We start from the raw sequence: 23,227 nt of genomic DNA on the forward strand, positions 1-23,227 counted from the left end.
AAGTGTGTTTTTCCATGAACCCCAAAGCATTCTAGAGCAGTGGCGTAGCTATGGGGGGGCCTGTGCCCCACAGATTGGCTCTGGGGCCCCGGGCTTGGCTGGCGGAGGTCCCCAACCCCTGCCAGCCGAAGCATTTGTCCCGCGTTGGTCTCATTGCATTGCCTACCCTGCTCTTCTCAGCTGGGCCGTGCACACTCATTTGAGTGAAACTGAGCACGCGCCTGCTCAGTTTCATTAAAACGAGTGTTCACGGCACGACTGAGAACAGAGCAGGGCAGGCAATGCAAGACCGGCGCGGGACAAACGCTTCAGCTGGCGGGGTTTGTGGACCCCCACCAGCCAAGGTACCTTTATGCAGCAGCAGGGGGCGGCGGGGGAGGCGGGCCAAAATGTGCCCCCCCCCCCACTTTGGGCTCTGGCCCCCCCCCCCTCCTGTCGAGGTCTGGCTATGCCCCTGTTCTAGAGTGGTCAGGGTAGTTTTACCTGTATGCTATCTTCTCTGTTTTCCTCCCCTCTTGCTTTGCTGAACGCTGGGAGGTCTCCTGATTGACATGATGCAGAAAGTGTGAGTGTGTTTCTGGTCTTTGTTTCAGATGTCAGTGACGTTTGAGGACATAGCTGTCTATTTCTCCCAAGAGGAGTGGGAAGATTTAGAAGAACGGCAGAAGGACTTTTATAAGGAGGTGATGAAGGAAAATTATGAGATCCTCAGCTCACTGGGTAAGGGGACATTGAGTTTATTTATTTATGTGGATTTTGCTCACACCTTTTTCAGTAGTAGCTCAAGGTGAGTTACATTCAGGTACTCTGGATAGTTCTCTGTCCCAGGAAGCCTCACAATCTAAGTTTGTACCTGAGGCAATGGAGGGTTAAGTGACTTGCCCAAGATCACAAGGAGCAGCAGTGGGATTTGAACCGGCCGCCTCTGGATTGTAAGACTGGTGCTCTAACCACTAGGCCACTCCTCCACTATCAGAAGTGATATAGTTGGGAAGGGAAATATTTAATTTGTCTTCCTTGGCCAATGAAAATTTTTCCAGAATTCTGAGCATCATCTAGGACTCTGTCATTAATCCAAGAGTTGTTCAGTTTTCAGTAATTATAATGGGGTAGTTTTGACATTTAGGAATATGATAGCATTGAGATCTGTAAAGGTGAGAGATGGGCCATGCTAGCTTTTATCTGCTGTCATCTACTATGCTATTACGTATTGTTAGGAAAGTTATACCATTAAAGATCGAAAGTTGTGCATGATAGGCTTAGGAGAAAGATACTATTCTAGTGTCTGGAAGTGAATGACATGATTAGGAAGGAGATATCACTGAAGTCTCTGGAGATGAATGATGGGTTTAGAGGCGAGAGGTCACTGCAAATTTTTGAAGGTGAATTATATGATTATTTGAGTGATGCTCATGAATTCTATGGGGGTGAAAGCCACGGTTGGGAGGTGAATGCTGTTGGGGTATCTGGAGATGAGTGACATGAGTGGGAGGGTGATGCCAATCAAATTTGTGGAAGTGAACGATAGGAAGGGGATGCCTTTGAAGTATCTGGAGGTGAATAATCTAGTAATAGTTAGCTAGTAATAGGAGCAGGGCTTCCTGTAACCAGCTTTAAGATGCGTGGGAATCCTCTGCCAGCATGCTTGCCCCTCACAATTGAAAGCGTGATATTGAAGCACCAACCCCCCACCCAGCAGGAACGCAAGCAGAGGACTCTCATTCAGCTTAGAACAGCTTAGAGGAAGCATTGGTTAGAAGGGGAGTTGCCATTTTCTTAGCGTCTGAGCTGTACCATCCTGAACTATTGAGTTGTTTTCCCCACCTGCCAGCAGGTGGAGGTAGAGAAACTACTGCTCGTTCCCAGTGACATCACCAGTACAAAGGGGCTGTGCTCAGTGGAAAGCTCCAGTATTTATCTACCTCCAGCGGATGGTGGGGTTGTTCAAGCTGGTACTCCTGGTTCCTAGACTTGCTCCCAGCAATGCAAGCAGATGCTGCACAGCTTGGTCAAGCCTATCGGCCCGTTCCCAGAACCACAGACTAGACCTGAGTGAGCACAGAATGCGGCTAGGCTGCCCCCTCAGGCATTCACTTGGTGAGGTATAAGGCTTGGCCCCTTGAGACCCCACCGCAGAGGGTGCACTGCCGGTGCAGGTTCCCCCCCACCCTTGCACTCCTTTGGGGTGCTTCTCCTGGGGCTCCCCTGCAGCTCTAGACAAAAAAAGAAAAATTGGCTTGTTTTGCCTGGTTTACTTTATTCCCGATTTGTAAGGGAATAAAACTTTTTTAAGAAGAACACAATAAACCCTGTGGAGCCGGACGGGGGGGGGGGGGGGGGGGGGGGAAGGTGAGATTACTGGGGTCTCAGGCCGTGGTTGGCCTAGAAGGTCCTGCAGGCCTCGTGAGCCTGGCACATGGCTGGGCATGCTGGCAGGCCATCTCTGCACAGCCTCCAGGAGTTTATTGCTGCTGTTTTCTTCCTTCCTCTGAAAGGGGTTTAAGTGGAGGTGAAGTTGCTTCCTCACCTCAAGACAGAACTTTTGTTCAGAGCAATTAACTGGAAGCACTGATCTTTCCTGCCACCTCAGCACACACACACCTGGATGCAGGCCTCAGTGGAGGAAGTGTACTTCTGGCCTGGACAAGGTGATAACTCTGAGGAATCCGATTTTTCCCACCCGCACACTGGTTTCTATCTCCGCAGGACGGCAGGGTGCAGCTTTAGCACCCAGCCAAAAGCAAGGCAGAAGAAGGTCCCTGGATTGATCTGTGGCCTGTGCTCTGTTCGGGAAATAAGACCTAGCACTATTCATTTTTATGGACCTATTTCTTTTATTTAGTAGTGTTTTCTGTTTAAAACATACTGGGTCCACTCCTTTGTCTCTCTCCCTCCCTCTCGCTCTTTGTTTGTTAAAGAAATGGGAAAGTTCATGAAAACTGCATTTCTCCTTTTGACATGACAGAACCTGCACAGTTCTAGTTCTCTACCGAGTCCATACTTCAGCAGGTGATGCCACAGGCATGTCAAAGGTCCTCTCTCCTCCCTACTCCTTCCCAGCTCGGGGGTGGGGTGGGGCAATAGTGGGAACATCCTGCAGAGCTGGCTCTCTGATCTACTACACAATGAGCAAAAACACCACAGGACACAAAAATTCCCACAAAAGCTACCAAAGGAAGTGGAAATAGCCAACCACAATACCCAGGAAGGCAAAAGTTTTATTCTTTAAACAAAAATTGCTGACACACCAACCCAACATGGTCCGCGTTTCGACAAACACTAGAGAATAGTTTGTCCCCGCCCCGTTCCTGTGGGCTCTGTCCTCATCTGCAGAAGCCTCAAACACTTATGATTTTATATTTAAATCTTTTTATTAAAGTATAAAAAGGAACAATATGCTGTGCAACTGTTGTGTATAAATTACAAATAGAAAACAGTAAAAACAATGAGCAGCTAAAATAACCCTCCCACTGCCACCACCCTCTGCCCTTCCAACCCCATCAATAGTTGATTTCTACTACCCCAAGGAATCCTAATCCACCCTGTTAAAATGTCCAGGGGTACAAAATACAACTGAATGCCTTAGAGGGGAGAAATATGCCCTGCGAAGCACTGTTATGTTTTTTAATCTGTGGATTAATAAGAAGTCATAGTAACATAGTAACATAGTAGATGACGGCAGAAAAAGACCTGCATGGTCCATCCAGTCTGCCCAACAAGATAAACTCATGTGTATACCTTACCTTGATTTGTACTTGCCTTTTTCAGGGCACAGACCGTACAAGTCTGCCCAGCAGTATTTCCCGCCTCCCATCACCGGCTCTGGCACGGACCGTATAAGTCTGCCCTCCACTGTCCTCGCCTCCCAACCACCAACCTGTCTTCCCCCACCTGCTTCGCCATCAATCTCAGGATTCAGTCTAGCTCTCCTGTCTTCCACAGTCCTTCCTGCAATAGAAGTTGTCTTCTCAGAAGACGTGCTGGTAACAGGAATGTATAGGATGCCCCATGCAAATTTTGCCAGCACGTTTGCTTGTTTTTCCAAAAAATCAAAATATCGTTGTCTGCATCACTCAAACATAAATAACTGTCCAGTTCATTAACAGGCTTCAAAGTAGAAAATGACACAGGGACAAAGTTTGTCCCCGTCCTCGTGGGCTCTGTCCCCATCCCCGCGGTTAATGCGGGGCTCCGTGTCATTCTCTAACACAGTCTTCGTCAAGGGTTCTTTCAAGCCAGCAACATACAAATGGTCACACTCAAAATATCTGAACAGATAGCAGGAAAAACTCACGGCAGCACAGTGCTCAGCGTTCTCATAGTCCTGCAAGACTGCGTATGATTGTACTTGTCGAAACGCAGACCGTTTTGGGTTCGTATGTCGACCATTTTTCTTTATGTTTAAACGATTTTATTGAGAATACAGCCAAATAAACATTGTCATACAAGCTCTACATTTCACACATTTCGAGTCTTGATATAATTATACAGTGAGTAATTAAACAGCCTTCAATATTTGAACTTTATACTCCAACCTGGTATTATTTTATTTGCTATTAATGATCCACGTTTTTAACAATAATTGAACCACCTTACAGCGTGGATCTAAATATGTCCCCTCTAACTCACCCATACCAGAAATGACCCTATATCCTACTCAATGATCTTCAAATATAATACTCTCCTTACAAAGAAGGGCTCGCAAAGTATCAGCTATTATAACTATATTGAATAAAGAACAATATTCCAATATAAGCGGTCTAGAAGAGCCCGAAGATACAAGATCTCTCTCCTCACTCAACCCCTTATCCATCCTGTACCTACCCCCCTCCCCCCCCTCAGCTTAACTTCCCTCCCCCCCTCCCTCCTTATTCCCCCCCCCCCTGAAGGAACGTTACCCAATCAACCTAGGAAGTTCATCTTGCGTTTAGAAGTAAGCTCCGACCTCTGGGATTTAAGGTGCCTAGATAGGGGCCCCAGATGGCTAAAAACGTAACTCTCCTTCTTTGTGAGTGTCTAATCTCTCCAGCCTCCCAAGAAGCCAGCTGTTGTAGCTGGTTTCTCCAGTGCCAATATGCTGGTGGGTCTTTAACCGTCCAATATTGTAATATACATTTTCTTGCCAGTAAGCACATCTTACGAATCAGCAATACTTCAAAACGATTCTGTCCTCGAAAAGCATCGGGGAGGTCTAAGATTACTTGTTCAACTGTCTTTCTGGTTTTAATACCCAATCTCCCTTCCCAAAAGCCCCAAACCTGAGTCCAGAACCTTTTCACTCGAGTGCAACTCCAAAACATATGTAGGAATGTGCCTGGACTCTTTCCACATTTAATACAATTTGGGCTGCGCCCGCCTCCCATGTGAGCAAGTTGTGAAGTTGTCACATACCCTCTGTGGATACATCGGTATGCACATTCTCTTAAACGAGCATCTGTTACCAACAGGGGTATGCGCGCCACTACCCTCGGCACTTCCCAAGACACTAATTCAAAATTCAATTCTCTTTCCCATGCTTGTTTCAACGGCCCATAATCTCTCGGGGGTTGCCATCTAGTTAGTGCTTTACAAAGCAGGGAGACAGAAATTTCTCCCTCGCCCAGTGATTGAAAAAAATCTCTTAGTTTATCTCCCACTCGCCCGGTCAAAGCAGTCTCTGGCAGTGACGCCACATAATGTTGTATCTGTTTTATCGCAAATCTGTTACCCCAAGAGTCTCCCACCTTACTCAACAAGTCCCTGGTTGAACGGGGCTGCCCATCTCCATCTAGCAGATCAGCTAAGCATATTAGTCCCTGTCTCGCCCAGTCTACGAAGTGCCGGCTTGACATCCCAGGTAAAAACTCACAGTTCCCACATATTGTAAGCTGGTCTGATGCTGCCGGGTCTCCCCCAAGTTGGCGTACGAGCTTTTTCCACGCCTCTCTCAGCGGACGCACCAACACGCTTCTGCGCACTCCCTCTGGTGTACTACTTATTTTATGGTGTAGCAATGAGAAAAGTTGACAAGGAGCTAGGTATGCTGTCTCTAGTGTAGTAGGGGTGTATCGCTGCAGTTTTAAAAACCAATCCCCTAAGTGACGCAATTGGCATGCCTGATTGTATAATGCTAAGTCCGGCATTCCCACCCCCCCCTGTCTCCAGTTACCGATTAAGTAGGAAAATCGGACTCGTGGCTTCTTACCCTTCCAACAAAACTTAGATGCTAGTGCGTAAAAGCTTTGCAAGTCTTTCCGACGTATCCAAATTGGTATCGCTTGTAGAACATAAAGCCACCTAGGGAAAAGAACCATCTTTATTAAATTAATTCTACCCATCAGCGATAGTGGCAAATCCATCCAGCCCTGTAACACATTCCTGGTCTCCCTCAGCAACCAGGAGACATTTAGATCATATAAACGTGAAGTGTCCATAGGTAATAAGAATCCCAAGTATGTAAAAGCATTCTGCGCCTTTCTCAGCGGAAATTCACCCCTCCAATCTCTCCATATCTCCCCCGAGGAGGCCAGGGCTTCCGATTTTTCACGGTTCAATCGAAACCCCGCATAATCTCCATATTCTGAAAAGATTTCCAGCAGCGCTTCCAACGAGTCCTGCGGATTCGTCAGATGAACCAAAATATCGTCGGCGAAGGCGGCCACCTTAAACATCTCCCTCCCTATCTTTGTGCCTTCTATTTCCGGTTGCTCCATTATATCTCTCAATAAAGGATCTAACGTTAGTACGAACAAAAGAGGCGATAGAGGACAGCCCTGCCGCGTTCCCCTTCCCATGGCGAAGTCTGATGTTACAAGCCCATTAACCGAGACTCGGGCTCTCGGGTGCGAGTAAAGTGCTTTTATCCCTGAAAGAAATCTGCCCGAAAATCCGTATTTCCGAAGAACCGCATATAGAAAGTCCCAGCGAACCCGATCAAAAGCTTTTTCCGCGTCAAAGCTTATTAATAGGGACTTTTTATTCCCTCTACTGCTAGTCTCTAAAGAGGCCAGAACTTTGCGGACATTTTTAGCAATTGTACTACCCTTCACGAATCCTGCTTGAGATTCATGTATCAATTTAGGTAGAATTTTTGCTAATCTATTTGCCATGATTTTAGCTAGTAACTTAATCTCAAAATTTAAGAGCGAAATCGGCCGATACGATGCTGCCAGTTCTGGGTCCTTCCCTTTCTTAGAAATTACAATGATACATGCGGTATTTAAGTTGGGGGGCACTTGCTCTTGTTCTATTAAAGTATTAAACATCGATGTTAGGGGCTCTGCTATCTCTTCCCCCATAAGTTTGTAAAATTCCGCTCTATAGCCGTCCACTCCAGGTGCTTTGAGCAATTGGCTTTGATTAATGGCCAAGAACACCTCCTCTGTTGTGATTAGATCACTAAGTTTCTGCTCATCTTGCATAGTTAGCCGTGGTAAGTTTAACTGCTCCAAATATGAGTCTCCCGACAGACCTTCATCCTGTGGGCTCTCATACAACTTACTATAGTAATTGTAAAAAATGTCACTAATTCCCTGATCTGTGGTAATTCGTCTATTCTGCTCATTTTTCATGGTTATTATCCTAGTTTTCCCTTGCTTCGCCGCAATTAGTCGCGCCATCAACCGCCCCCCTTTATTGCCGTGCTTATAGAGTTGGTATTTATAATAATTCTGTGCCTTCACAGCTTTTTGGTGAAGGAGTTCGTTCAACGCTGTTTGCAAGGAGAGTAATTGTTGTTTACTCTCTAAAGAGGGTTGTCGGCCATATCTCCTCCTCGCCTTACACACTAATTGACTCAATCGTAAGATTTCCTGGAGTCTCGCTTTACGTTTATGGGCCGTATAACTTATTATTTCCCCCCTAAACACTGCCTTAGCCGTTTCCCAGTAAAGAATTGGGCGTTCCACGTACGGCTCATTATGTCTCTTGTAATCGTTCCAGCTGCGAAGCATAGAGGCCTTAAAAACTGGGTCTCGGTATAGCTCTACAGGGAATGTCCATCTATTGCTTCCTCCCTGTCTCTGCTTTGGCAACCATCTCATTTCCACCCATGCATGGTCTGAGATTACAGTGGCCCCTATTATTGCATTGGACACTGAGCCAAACAACTGTTCCGAAATCAACAAGTAGTCGATGCGCGCCTGTGTACCATGCACTCTAGATAAATGAGTGTAGTCTCTCCCTTGCAGATCGAGAGTCCGCCAAACGTCCACCAGCCCCATCTGTCGACAGAGATTAGGCAGCCCCCGATTCTCCTGCCCAGGAGTATAACCTCTAGGCCCAGTACTATCCATCAGAGGGTCCATTACTGTATTAAAATCCCCCCCTAGTATTATGGGTAGAGGGCTTTGTTGTAACAGCGTCTCCATAATCATTTTGTAAAATTTCCTACTGTATTGATTTGGGGCATATATATTCCCAAACAACACTGTTTGGCGGTCTATGGTAGCCTCAACAATCAAAAACCTCCCCCCTGGGTCAGTGTATCTAACATCCAATTTATCTACTATCCCTTTTCTAAACAAGATGGCAACCCCTCCTTTCTTCCCTTGTGCCGCCGCAGAAGTGCACTCCCCCACCCACCAAGTGCGCAATTTCTTATGTTCTTCATTTGACAAGTGTGTTTCTTGTAATAATGCTATATCTACTTTATGTCGTTGTAAATGCTGTAGAATTTTGGAACGTTTAACCGGGGATGAAATCCCTCCTACATTCCATGTAACAACCTTCAAAGGACCTTACTTCTATTTGATATCATTCCTTGCAGATTATACCATTCTTGCTTTAAAGGGGAGCGTCCCAGCCTCCGCCCCCCTTCTGTTTCCGTGTTGTCACGTATACTTCCCTTCCTTATATCTACATTGCACGTCCTCCAGGTCTCAGTTCCTCCCCCCCCCCCAACCCCCCCACCCTCATATTCTCCCCCCCCCCTAACTAACCCCAATCCCCTTTGGTAATTCCCCCAACCCCAAAATGGGGTCATCACGTATAACGTCCCTTACCCCCCACCCTCTTGTAAACTCCTTCCCCCCCTCTCTATTACAACAACAGAAAATGAATTATAGGTACTTCAAACTCTCTGCATATTAACATTTTTATATTCAAATTCAACAACAGTTTCACCCTTCAAACCTTCTCTTTTCTTCAACAAGATGCTGGGTTGAACCTTCTTCATTAGAGTTTCTAGAAAACCAGCAGCTCAACCCAGTATGTGGTCTCTGACGATCTCAAACAGCTTGCACAAAATAAATCCCCACTGCACCTCAGCAAGGCTTCTCGCCTATTCAGCTGTTTTGTCTCCAATTAGTTTCTCGCAGCTAGCCAATAAATCCAGCACTGAACATGTTAATAATCTTCAGAGTTTAAGCTTAATGATTTGTAATCCATGCTTACTAAGAATTCAGCATTGACTTTGACTTTTTTGTCTGATTCAACCTCCCATGTTCGTTTTACAGTCAACGCTCTTCAATGGATCTCAGGAAGGCCTGCGCCTTTTCCACTGAGGTATAAATTGTTGTCTCCGTTTGGTAGGTGACCCGCAGCTTCGCCGGGTATTGCAGGGCAAAACGGATCTTCTTTTCATATAACTTCGTGCAGACCGGGGAAAACTTCCTCCGCTGCATCGCAACTGCTGCTGAATAATCCTGAAAACATAAAATTTTCTTATTTTCGTAGCGCAGTTCTTGATCTTTTCTTAGTGCCTGCAATATAGCCTCTTTGTGTGCAAAGTTTAATAGTCGACAGATCACCACTCGGGATTTCACAGTATCTGGATGTCTGGGACCCACCCGATGTGCTCTCTCCACACGGAGGGTTCCCAAGTCTGTTGGTAATTGCAGCTGTTTTAAAAGCCAGGTTTCCAGAAAAGCTCTCAGATTAGAAGATTCCAACGCTTCTGGTAGCCCCACGAATCTCAGGTTGTTTCTACGGGATCTATTTTCAAGATCCTCTAGCTTCTCTTCATAAGTCTCTAGTTGGTTTTTAAGCTTCACATTTTCCACCTCCATTCGTGAGACTTTTTCCTCCAAGGCCCCCTGGCGCTGTTGGAACTCCGCCAAATCTTTATTTAGTTGCTCCAGGTTTCCCTGGACTAGATCTAATTTGTTGTCAATCGGTCCCAGTCGCCTATCTAACAGCGGCTCCATGGCGCTGGTCACCTCCGCTACCACCTCTGCCACCCATGCTGAGCTCACCGTGTGCACGGGCGGACTTGGCGGGGCCGCCATTTTGTCTTCGCTGCCTCGTGTTTTGTCTTTGGCGCTACGGACGTGTTTCGCTGCCATAATTAAAGTTTGAATCGTTCTGCTGTTGCGTCTTGATTTCCGATTTCGGAATTGCAAAATTGGGGGGTTCGCTGTCAAATTATTCACCTGATTTTGAGGGTTGAACGGGCAAGCCGGCAGGAGCGGGAAGGCTCAGCAACCGCTCCTGTTCATGACGTCACGTGACCTCTCGACCATTTTTCTTTAAAGAATAAAACTTTGGCCTTCCTGGACATTGTGGCAGGCTATTTCCACTTCCTTTGGTAGCTACTACACAGCGAAGTTTCTCAGAGTGCCTTTAAGACCAGATTAGGCTTGTGATGCATGAAAAGAGGAGGGAGGGGACTATCCTGGAAGGTATATCAGGGCCCTTAAAGCATTTTTCACTCCATAAGGCACTGTCCTGCATGATGCAGGTAGAATGAGAGACCCCAGATGGGGCTCTCAGAAGGTCCAAAGTTTTGGCCGTTATATCCTTTTGTGCCAGAGGAGTTGGATAGGTACTGGAAGTAGCCTAAAGTGGACACCCTCGTCACCGTGGCTACCAAGGAAACTGCTGTACCTGTGTAGGAGGATCAGCTCTCAAAGAGTTGCATGAGGAGAAGTTGGAGCAGTAGTTCAGGATGGGTTTTCACCTCAGTTGCTGCAGGCATACAGTCTGCCATTCGGTGTGACTTCCTGGCAATAGCAATGTTGCACTGGTTTGCAGCAATTGCCAGAGTCCCCTAGAAGTGACCAGTGTGGAGTCAGAGGAGGACTTTCTGGCTGATGTTTTGTAGGATCTGGTGCACATCTCCTCTCGCTCAGTGGCTTCCGCTGTGGTGGGTTGGAGATGACCCTGGCTGCACCATTAGGCTGCGGATGCCTTCTCCAGGAAGCTTCTCAGTCAGCTGTTCTTTAGGGGGCACTTGCTCTTTGGAGACGTGGAGAAGCTGTTGAAGGACGTGGGAGAGGCCTATCATCTTTGCCTTGTGAAACTGCACCAGAAGGGCCCTCAGCAGTTAAGCGCCACTCGGGGGAGAGGGGGGGTTTGGTCAGTCCCATTCAGACAAACTTCAGTCTGGCTTGGCTCCTACTACTACTACTTATCATTTCTATAGCGCTACTAGACGTACGCAGCGCTGTACACTTGAACATGAAGAGACAGTCCCTGCTCGACAGAGCTTACAATCAAATTAGGACAGACAAACAGGACAAATAAGGGAATATTAAGGTGAGGATGAGAAAATAAGGGTTAGGAGTTAAAAGCAGCATCAGAAAGGTGGGTTTTTAAGCTTAGATTTGAAGACGGCCAGAGATGGAGCTTGACGTACCGGCTCAGGAAGTCTATTCCAGCCATATGGTGCAGCAAGATAACGGAGTCTGGAGTTAGCAGTGGAGGAGAAGGTTGCAGATAAGAGAGATTTACCCAGTGAACGGAGTTCCCGGGGAGGAGCGTAGGGAGAGATGAGAGTGGAGAGGTACTGAGGAGCTGCAGAGTGAATGCACTTGTAAGTCAATGAGAGGAGTTTGAACTGTATGCGGAAACGGATATGAAGCCAGTGAAGTGACTTGAGGAGAAGGCTAATATGAGCATAACGACCCTAGCAGGTCCTTCAAGCTAGGGTCCTTTCATGGCCTCCAAAGATCTGGTGATGCTGTGCCCTCTGGCTCAGCCAGAGGTTTCAGATCTTCCAAATGAGAGTTTGCTGGGCTCCTCGTGGGTCAGAAAGGGGGTAGATTGTCCCTCTGGTGATAAGTGAGCCCATATAATCTTGGACCAGTGGATTCTTGAGATGGAATTGGCACATCCCGTACCAGATGCCTTCATGGTGTCACCCTGTGGATTGTGGTAAAGTGGCAAGTATTCACACACACACTTCAGCACCTCTTAGACTTGGGAGTGTTGGAGTATGTCCCATCTGTGGAACAGGGGCTGGGATGTTATTCCATTTATTTAGTGATCCCAAAGAAAAGAGGTTCCTTTTGGCTTATCCTAAATCTCAGAGGATTTGTGGATGAAGATGCTCTGCTCAGTAATCACCTTGGTTCACCCGGGAGAGTTCTTGACCTCCCTGGACCTTTTGGAGGCCTATCTCCATATTCCAATCAAGGAGGAACACAACTCTTTCTCCACTTTATGTGCCGGGGCGTCACCTTCAGGTTTAGGCCCTTCTCTTTGGTCTGTCAACTATCCATCACACCTTCTCCAAGGTAATGGTGGTGGTGACGTCGGCTCACCTGTGCTGCCAGGAAATTTGGGTTCATCCCTACCTGGATGATTGGGTGATCTGAGCTGACTTGGTGGAAGATTCTGTGTGGGCTCTTTCTCTGTTCATCCTGTTCTTAGAAAGTCTAAGTTGGGTGGTGAACCCAGCATTCCCTGTCTTTGGGAAGGTACAGATTCCCAAAGTCCTCCGGTTTCTGCAGTTGGGGTTTAATCAGGGGTTCGCACTGAAACTGCTTAAGGTTCAGCTGGCAGCCCTGTCCTGTTTCCAGGGTAAAATTCTGGGTCTTTCCCTAGCTGCTCATGGAGACATAGCTTGGTTTTTGAAAGGGATTGCTCACTTGTGTCCTATCCATCTCTCTCTTGAGATTTGAATTTAGTGCTGAATGACCTCTTGGGAATTAAAGGCTCTCACTCTGAAGACTGTGTTCCTGATGACGGAGGATGTCAGAACTTCAGGCTCTGTCTTGTCAGGACTCCCATCTCTCCTTTTTAGAGGATTCAGTGTCCATCTGCACTGCTTCTTCCTTTCTTCCCAAGGTGATCTCTCCCTTCTATGTAAGCCAGGAGGGATTCATAGGCTGAACATCTGCAGAGTTCTTCTCAGATATTTGCAGGAGATGAATAAATTTCGCCTCATGGATCATCTTTTTGCTTTCTTCCAAGGCCCTAGGCAGGGCCAGGCAACTTCCAAGGTCTCCACTGTGTGTTGGATCAGGGTGGCCATTGAGGTCATTGAGGCCACTTAGGTTTCAGGAACAAGAAGAGATTGCCTTCCAGATTGAAAACTCACTCAACTCTAGCACAGGTGACCTCTTTGACGGTGGCCCGGGTAGTCCCTCCAGAGGATATCTGCAAAGTGGCGATGTGGTTGTCGCTCCATTCTTTCGTAAAGCATCACAGACTGGATGTGCTAGCCAGAGCCCATTCAGACTTTGGCAGAGTTGTCATTCAGGGGGCATTGTTTTCCTCTGCTTAGTGAGTTCTGCTTGGGTACATCCTAATAGTTCAAGATGGTACAGCCAAGATGCTAAAGAAGGTGAAATTTAGTCATACCTGTTAATTTCCTTTCCTTTAGTCTGGCTGAAATCATCCTGAGACCCTCCCTCAGAAGACTGCAGTTGTAGGGACTCGTAGGGTTCTTTGTCTGTCTCTCCTGTGGTGTTTGCTAAATAAATAAGAGAAATTGAATGTATTATAGTTGTAGTGATTGATGGGATATGATTTCTGGTCCTTTCCACTGCTTTGGCAGAGACATACTGGAGCTTTCCACTGAGCACAGCCCCTTTGTACCGGTGAAGTCACTGGGAAAATCAGTTTCTTTACCTCCATCTGCTGGTAGGCAGGGATATCAACCCAGTAGTCCAGGATGGTACAGCCATACCAAAGGAAAGGAAATTACAGGTATGACTACATTTCACCATAAGAAACTATGAGACTAAGGGGCTCATTTTCAAAGCACTTAGACTTAAAAAGTTCCATAGTGTAAGTCTAAGTGCTTTGAAAATATGCCTCTAAGGCTTATAAAAGACAGAACTTCTTTGTTTATGTAGCAATACCATCACCCAGAAGGAAAATGATTACAAAATGTAGTTATCAGTATAAACATGAACCAGTACCTGAGGTATTGCTGACATAATCCTTTCCTCAAGAGTCATCTTTGAGTACAAATATCTTTTTTTTTTTTCCATTATGAATGATACAACCCAATTTCGTACTCAGGAACTTTCATGTATTACCATAATTTATTCTTCCTTAACATATATATGCACATGATATATATCTATACCATGATCTGTTCACGTATGTTGTGTTACATGTATGTTACCATGTATGTATGCAACTTAACACATTACCATTTGTAATTCTGTTACCCGGAAATGGCAACCGCCATTACGGCAAATGTAAGCCACATTGAGCCTGCAAATTGTTGGGAAAATGTGGGATACAAATGCTACAAATAAAATAAATTATCATATTAACACCACAATTTCTGTCCATTAACTTGGTAGTGTACAGGCTCATGTGCATTAGCAAAAGGAAGTGCTTGGGGTTATATTAGATTTTACTGCTCTCTCATATCACTGTGGGACAAAGCTAATACCATCCTCCTGTTCTCTAACCAGGTTATAGCACGCTGAGACCCGAGATCCTCTGTAGAATGGAGCGAGGAGAAGAGCCATGGGTCAATGACCCCCAGAAAGGAGAGCACTCAATCTACTTGTATGCAGGTGATTAATACAAAAAAAACATAAGGGGTAATTTTATAAATACTACTACTACTTAACATTTCTAGAGCGCTACTAATGGGCATATCCATTTTGATGCCCCAATGCTGCACGGTTAACAGCCTGTTCTATAACTGCATATGGGTGGCCAGATTCTGCTTTAGGATACTGGTGTAACCCAACAGTGGTGCATCTTACTTGTCCACAGTTACACCAGCCAGGGGCAGCCCAAGGCAAGGGATGAGATGTCCCCCCCCCCCCCCCGAGTCCAGCAGCTCTCCCTTCACACTTTCTCTTTCAGCTCCCTCCCCCCATCCCTCAGCTGCGGTCTGACATCTCCCCTCTTCCTTCCATTCCATTCCTGGTTTTTATATCCCACTGATTTCCAACAGGAATCATAGCGGGTTACAATAAGAAATCAGTCACGATTTAAAATGTTCATGGATCAGACATGTTTATCAAATAAGAAGGTTTTCAAAGCACGCCTAAACTGAAAGTAATCTTCTATACCACGACTTTGAGTTGGAATCGAATTCCGTAACTTAACTGACGAGCAACTAAAATAACTATCATAAAAGTGTTTATAACAAATCTTATTAACCACAGAAAGACTTCAATTCAATGAGTAGTTAAATCATATAGGCCGGCGAGATGTTGGGTAGGACACAAAAAATGTGTGATCTAATGGACAGCAGGCCATAAAAAAATCTTATAAATCAAACAGACAACTTTATACTCAACTCTAACCCTAACTGGCAACCATGTTCTCTATCTTTATATCACAACAATTTACTAATAATCAACTCGGGAGGCTTGTTTGTTTTGAGCCGGGGGTGGGTCTCCCTGTGCAGTATGTCACTTTCATATATAGGCTTCTCTCGAGCGCTGGGAAAGTAAGTGCAAAAAATCTCAACGACAAAGGCCTCAACAGTTGGGGTCTCCTTCCCTTCAAGAACACCAAATATTCACACGTACTATCTGTGTTTTCATGATCCTCCATTTTGTCTCTTAAAGATTCCGCTTGCTTCTGTAGTTTCTTAGTTAAGGTCCACTGCTCTGCTTGCCAGATTTCCACAGTCTTCACATAATCCCCTATCTTTGAACCTAGATCTTCCGTAATGTTTTAGTTAAAGGGGCTACCAAACTATTATCATCAGCATAGATATAAGTATTTACTCCCAACTCATCCAACCTTCTACCCAAGGAGGACTATAGCATATTGAATAGTATGGGAGACAGCAGAGAACCCTGTGGAACTCCACATTGGTCTCCAGGAATCAGAAAATAAACCTTTTATTTTCACTTCATAAGATCTGGTGGTTTAAAAAAAGCATTTTAGTACCATTCCTGAAATTCCTAATTCCTCCAGACAGTTCAATAATAAGCTATGATCTACAACATGAAATGCTGATTCTAGATCAAACTGAAGTAGCAATACCTGGGTCCCTAACCAAGATCTAAATCTGAAACTAGGGTTTCCCAACACTGTCTTTGTTTCCTAAATCCTGACTGTGGATTGATGCAGAACATTCTGTACGTTCAGATACTCTTCCAAGTTTTTTGCAAATAAAGGAATGGAGACCGCAGGCCTATAATTCAACACTTGGGTTCTTTGATATAGGAGTAAGCACACTGTCACGGTGACTTGTTTACTTTGACGGTTTGGCATTTGGGGGTTCAAAACCCACTGAGGAATTAAGGGGGAGCCCGCAATTCCTCTAGTGAAGTGCTGCTCAATTGCAGCTGGTCACTAAATCCTAAACATGCTTGGGAGCAGGTGGAACTCCTGATGTCATTTTGAAATGGGGACCGAACATCTATGAACTTGCCACACCCTTGTTTTGCCCAAAAAGACACCCAGGACACACTCCCTCGTCATTTGCACTGTCACAAAGTCTAGAATCACCGGCCTTTTTAAAGTAGTAGTTTGGGGACCAAACTCCCTGAGAACAAGTACTGGTCTCTGCCTTTCAGTGCTTAGAATAAAGACCCTATCTTTACAAAGTAACATATTCAATGATGGCAGATAAAGACCTGAACAGTCCATCCAGTCTCCCAACAATATAAAATCATTTTACATGGTATGCAATACTTTATATGTATACCTGAGTTTGATTTGTCCTTGCCATTCTCAGAGTACAGACTGTAGAAGTCTGTCCACTGCTCTTATACTAACAATTCTGAAGCTAATGTTAAAGCCCATCCACATCCAGTCCATTTAATAACAAGGATCAGAAATAGCCTGCAGTTTTCCTCAGAAATATTTCCTCAAATTATTACTTTAAAAGGAGTGAAGCCTGTGAAAACTGGGATTACTTTAATCAGTGGGATTTGAATTAGAGACTTAAGTATATGTATTGTTAAATAACTTCTGTTTTTTAAAAGAGAGAGAATGTATTATTTCTAACTAATATTGGACAATAAGTATGTTTTCAATGAAATGATTTGACTATACACCCTATTGGGCTTGAAGAAGCCAACCAGATGATCAATGTGGAATAATGAATTAGACGAGTAATATCTGGGGATAATCAGGTTAATACCACGTTTTATTTTTCTGTTTACTGTTTAATTGATCTCCTTATCTTGTTTCACTCTCCCTATTTAGTGTTCTAAGGAAGAGAATAGAATTACCTGACTGAAATAATTCCTACATATTACTTTCTCTGTATTTCCAGCAAGTTGTTTTATCGCTTGTAAAAATTTAAATGGTTATAAATAAAAAAATTAAAAAAAAAAGAAGTAGGCTGCAATTTGTAATTTCCAAGCAACAGTAGTCTATATTTCTTGACACCATTACACTTAGGGTGAATTATCAGTTCTCAGGCATAAACAGTAACCCTTAAAGTATTCTGAAACAGTTCTTGTAATAAAGCTTAACTTCTTAATATCTTTATTCTTCTCAATAACACAGACATGTGGGTGAATTCCCTTCAAACTGAGGTTATGCAAATGAGTTGCTTTCAATTCATTGGTTGCAGTCCAACTTTATGCAAATCAATGCTAGATTCCTCAAGAGAATAGCTCATTAACAATCAGGCTGTCTTGTATCACTTGCATTACTTTCCCAGGTTGGAGCTGTTCCTTGTTCCTCCTCCCTCTCTCGTTCCAGGGAGGGGTAGCTAAGATATCCCTTTCCTCTCCTCTGTGACTGGACCAGTCACCTGATAAGTACAGGAGCTGGGGAGTTTGCCTAAGAAATAGAATGTTTCTTGCTTTGAATGGATATCAAATTCTATCGCCTATTCCCTGTGAATAGAGACTTCTCCTCAGGTTCTAGAGCTACCCTGTGGTAAATCAAAAGCAATACAACAGGAAAAGGACAAAGTAAACCTCAGAGGATCATTCCAGACCTCTGTTCAAGGGCGCCCTGACATAATATCCCTGACAAAACAACCTTGTAACAAAATAGCCCCCTAGAAAAAAATGCAGTGCCATATTCTGGGCAGCCTGATCGGGCCCTTTTGTCAGGGGGGTAATTTGTCAAGTGCTATATTGTGGGCAGGCTGTTTTGACAGTGGCTGTTATGTCAGGGGCTATTATGTTGGGAGCTGTTTTGACCGGGTACCCTGTTCCTTGTTACAGCCAACATTTGAGTGCATATCCCAGGCTTTGTAAAATGAGGAGGCAGACATTTATGCGAGATAAACATTTAAGTGCTGGTTTATGCACGAACAGGGTTTATGAAATAGTAACATGGGCAAGTCACTTAACCCTCCATTGCCCCATGTTAGCCGCATTGAGCCTGCCATGAGTGGGAAAGCGCGGGGTACAAATGTAACAAAAAAAAAAAAAAACATAGTAACATAGTAGATGACAGCAGAAAAAGACCTGCACGGTCCATCTAGTCTGCCCAAGATAAACTCATATGTGTATACCTTACCTTGATTTGTACCTGTCTTTTCCAGGGCACAGACCGTATAAGTCTGTCCAGCAGTATTTCCCGCCTCCCAACCACCAGTCCCGCCTCCCATCACCGGCTCTGGCACAGACCCCCGTATAAGTCTGCCCTCCACTATCCTAGCCTCTCAACCACCAACCCCTCTTCCCCCCGCCACCCAATTTCAATGCGGGCCTAATAGTTTTCCTTTGTTATAAATACATGATTAACTGTTTTCTTTTATCCAGGAAATGATGAAGACGCACAAGAAAAGAAGGCGGAAGAGAATCAAGAAAATCTTCCTACGCTACGACGACTAATCCCTAGACAGTCAGGAAGTGGCCATCAGAAGGTTTCCCAGGAGACAGAGAGGCGACAATCCAGAAAACATCAGCAGGAGACAGCCGAGAAGAAGCAAGACCGTGTACAAGATTCACTGGATGGATTCACCATGTGGGAAAGAAGTAACGGGGAGCTTCCAACCATCTCAGAGCACCAAAGACACCTGAAAGTAGAAAAACCCTTCCAAAACGATAACAGCCAGCAAATGACTTCTAGCCTTCAACAAGACGACGGGAAAGCCAAGGAATCCTTTCTGTGCGATGAGTGCGGGAGAAGTTTTGCTAAGAGTTATCATTTATTATTGCATAAAAAAAACCACCCAGAAATGAGACCCTTTGTCTGTAACGATTGTTCGAAAATCTTTAGGCGGAAGGGAGACTTGATAAGGCACCAGAGAATGCACACGGGGGAGAGACCTTATCCATGCAATGAATGTGGGAAGAGCTTCAGTCGGAGAGGAATTCTTAAAAAGCACCTAAAAACCCACACAGGAGAGAAACCCTTTGCGTGCCCAGACTGCGGGAAGTGTTTCATCGATAAGACACATTTATCAATACACCAAAGGACCCACACAGGAGATAAACCTTTTCCATGCGTGTACTGTGGCAAGTGCTTTATCGATAAAACACACTTAACAATTCACCAGAGAAATCACACAGGAGAGAGACCTTATCTGTGTAGCGAATGTGGTAAAAGCTTTATAGATAAAACTCACTTAACCATACATAACAGAACACACACAGGAGAGAGACCATTTCTGTGCACTGAGTGTGGAAAAACCTTTATCAAAAAGAGAGATCTAACTGTGCACCTGAGATACCACACAGGAGAGAGGCCATTTTCCTGTACTGAATGTGGAAAAAGTTTCAGCCAGAAAAGGTACGTCATAAAACACCAGAGAACACACACGGGAGAGAGACCCTTCCCCTGTGAAGAGTGTGGGAAAAGCTTCAGTCAAAAAGAAAGTCTCACAAGACATCTGAGAATCCATAACATAATAACCTACATAATAACTTAGTAGAGGTTGGCGGATAAGTACCTTATTGCCCCACTCAGTCAGTTTGGTATTCCCTGCCTACACTGATCAAGCTAGAAATATTTCCCAGCCAGCAGTCACACAGGCTTGACCACCTGCAGGATGCTGGTCCATCTCTCTAGCTAGAAAGTGTAGCCATTTCAGCCATTGTAGGAAACTGATGCCCCCACCCCCACCCCTCTGATTATACAGTCTTGCTGCCAGGTTCTTCTAAATCGCCTTCCTGGCCCTGAAGTCAAATGAGGTGGGCGAAATTACATTTTTTTTTTAATATATACAAGCTCCAAACAACAGCAATTCAAATGAACAACAGCTTCCAGATTACAATGTAGAAAAAACCAGAAGGATGGATTCATCGCTGCACCTCGGTTCCTATCTGGATACACAAAATTACACAACACCAAGCCACACCCCCAAAAAAACCAACTTCCTGTCTTAGAGGAAAAGACGGCCCAGCCCACCACTCTTCTGTAGACAGCCTCTGAAAAATGATAGTCTATCCACAGAGGGGGGGGGGGGGGGGGATGCCGAGCTTTCAGTTCAGTTTTAATTTCCGGGGGACTCTGCTGCACCAGGAGGGGGTCGGCATGGAGAATGCCCTTGCTCTAGATTACTCTCTCCAAATCTTTCTAGAGCACAAAATAAGGCCCCCTCTCTAGACCTTAACTCAATTCAACTTTTTATTTTTTTTAAATAAATGAATAAATAAATCAATAAATAGGACTGTTCTACCTCATCACCGTGAATGTCAGGGACAAGATTTCAAGTTATGCTTGAGCACAGCGGGGAACTTCAACACAACCCTGGCAGCAATAACTCTGGCTCGATTGTAACCTGGGTGTGAGAATTTTAGGGAGGCCTGTGCACAAGGCATTACAGTAATAAAGGCCAAGACATTACCGGGTTCTGTTTCACACTTTTAAAAGATGCACGTGGATTACAGATGTTTGGAAATCGAGAAACTGGGATTAATACTCCTTGAATTATGAAGCTGTTTTGGACCATTTAGCTGTTGTCTCATGAACCCTGCTTATGTGTATTGGATTGGCTAAGTCTCTACGAATTAACAGACCATTTTGTTTCCTGGTACCAAATAGATGGATTTTGCCTAATCCTATGTATATTTGATAAGATAATAGAAAAAGTATTTTTTTTCGGATTAATAGTGTTAAAGCCTCATAGTGACGCTGTTGAGTGGAGGAATAGCCTATTGATTAAAGCAGGCTGAACACCATCCCACTGCTGCTTTTGCAGTTCACTTATCTTCCAGTGCCTCAGGTCCAAATTGAACCGTAGGAAACAGAAGAACTACCATCCACGGGTAACACACAGACCAAGCGGAAGAAGTGGAGGTAACCAAAAGGTGGCCAGACTTCAGTGTTTGGGGGGGGGAGGGGGGAGGCAGGAGCCTGAAGTGGGAGGGGGCAAATTTTGCCCCGCCTCCCCACTGCTCTCCGCCCCCTTGGTTGGCAGGGATCCTCAAGCCCCACCACCAGAACCTTCCTCCAGTGCTGCCTGCGCCCATGCTGCCTGCACCCTTCTTCCCCTTACGTCGCGCACACTCAATTTCACTAAAACCGAGCATGAGCGCGGGGGGGGGGGGGGTTAGGATGTAGGGCAGGCAATGCAGTGGAGGACAGCGCTGGAGGAAGATTTCTTTTAGCAGGGGTTGGGGATCCCCCCCTGCAAGCCAAACCAACAGACCCTGGGAGCCCCAAATGCAATTTGGAGGGCTCAGGCCCCCCAAGGCCCCCCCCCCTCCCATGGCTACACCACTTCTGCCTAGCAGTGCAATCAATTTACAGAATATTGTCAGTCGTGTGCGTTGTACGGGACACACAGAAGAACCAGCCTAAATGATCACGCCTAAATTTTGGCATGCCAAATTGGATTTGCGTTAATATTCTATAACATGTTCGGCATTCCCTAATACCATTAGAGAATTAGCGTTAAGCAGCTCCTTTATGGTGGCTTAATTTAGGTGCCTTAGATTGTAAGCCCTCTGGGGACAGGAAAGTATCTACTGTACCTGAATGTAACTCACCTTGAGCTACTACGGAAAAGGCATTTCAAGAAAAGAGGTTTGAAGTGTCTGTAGCGGAAGATCTTTTGGGGTGGCGTTAGAGATTACGTAATACCAACCATGAATTTGCAGCAGATTCTGCACCAGATTGGCAAGAAATCCCCAGTGTGTGTGTGTGAGTGTAGGGGGTGCAGGGCCTGCCTAATCACCAGGGTTGCCAGGTGGAAAATATTTTTCCAGCCTAAAGGAGCCCAAAATCCAGCCCAAAACCTGCCCAAACTCAAACCCCGCCCCTGACACCCCCGCCCCCGCGTCATCACCCCCGCCGTCATCAACCCCGCCCCCGCCGTCATCGGCCCCGCCTTCCCCGTCACTAACCCCGCCTCCCACGTCACTAACCCCGCCTCCCACGTCACTAACCCCGCCTCCCACGTCACTAACCCCGCCCACCGCGGCCGAAAAAGCCACCTAAAAAAACCGCCCGAAGCACAAAAACCAGCCCAAAAAACCGCAACCCGCCGCGGGCAAAAATTTCCCGCGGCGGGTCGCGGAAAACCGCCCAATTGGGCGGTAAAACCGCCCACCTGGCAACACTGCTAATCACTAAGCAAGACTAGGAGGAAAGGGGGAGGGGCAGCAAAAAGCAGCTGCCGTCCAGGCAAAACAATAGATCCGGACAGCCACAGAAACTCAAACAACCATCGATGTGTACTTTTACCTGCTGGAAGGGTGGACAATTTTCAAATAGCCCATTTAGGGGGGCTTTTACTCGAGTTATCTGCAACAAGGCCCAAAATGGACCCTGGTGCAGATAACTCAAGGTAATCTTTAGTACAAGACCCCCTAAATTAGGTAGGTAACTTTTGGAAATTGTACTCATTATTTGTGTGGATGTAGCCCCCCCCCTCAAAGTTTAATACTTAAATCATGCCAGTCGATATTCAGCCCACGGGAGGTACCTGTGGTCGGCCACGTTAATATTCAGCGCTGGCTGGTTACGTTTATAGCGGATAAAGATAGGACCGCGATTTATGCGGTGCAATTTGGCTGGTTAACTTAGCCGGCAAAGCGCTGAACATTCGTGGTTATCCACTATGGGCTAGATTCTGTATATGGCGCCTGAAAATTCTGCGGGGAAAAAAATACGCTGAGGGCGTATTCTATAAAGTTTGCCTATACAGAAAATGGCGAGCACCCGTCCGCATGACTAAATTTAGTCGTGGGCAGTTCCGTCAAGTGAAACTTGGCATAAATGCCGACGCCTAAATTAG

General features: G+C 45.5%; 1 protein-coding gene across 1 annotated transcript in view; it reads left to right on the plus strand.

Annotated features, from left to right (window-relative positions):
• The window catches only part of LOC115463645 (zinc finger protein OZF-like), a 45,163-nt gene extending 25,182 nt beyond the window's left edge, over positions 1-19,981 (plus strand). Inside the window, exons 2-4 of the mRNA XM_030194351.1 lie at positions 594-720; positions 14,574-14,678; positions 18,804-19,981. Coding sequence (XP_030050211.1) covers positions 594-720; positions 14,574-14,678; positions 18,804-19,915 — 1,344 coding nt within the window. The 3' untranslated portion in view covers positions 19,916-19,981. The remainder of the gene's footprint in view (positions 1-593; positions 721-14,573; positions 14,679-18,803) is intronic.
• Positions 19,982-23,227: the final 3,246 nt, after the last annotated feature.

The sequence above is a fragment of the Microcaecilia unicolor genome, chromosome 1 (assembly GCF_901765095.1).
Source record: "Microcaecilia unicolor chromosome 1, aMicUni1.1, whole genome shotgun sequence".
NCBI lineage: Eukaryota > Metazoa > Chordata > Amphibia > Gymnophiona > Siphonopidae > Microcaecilia > Microcaecilia unicolor.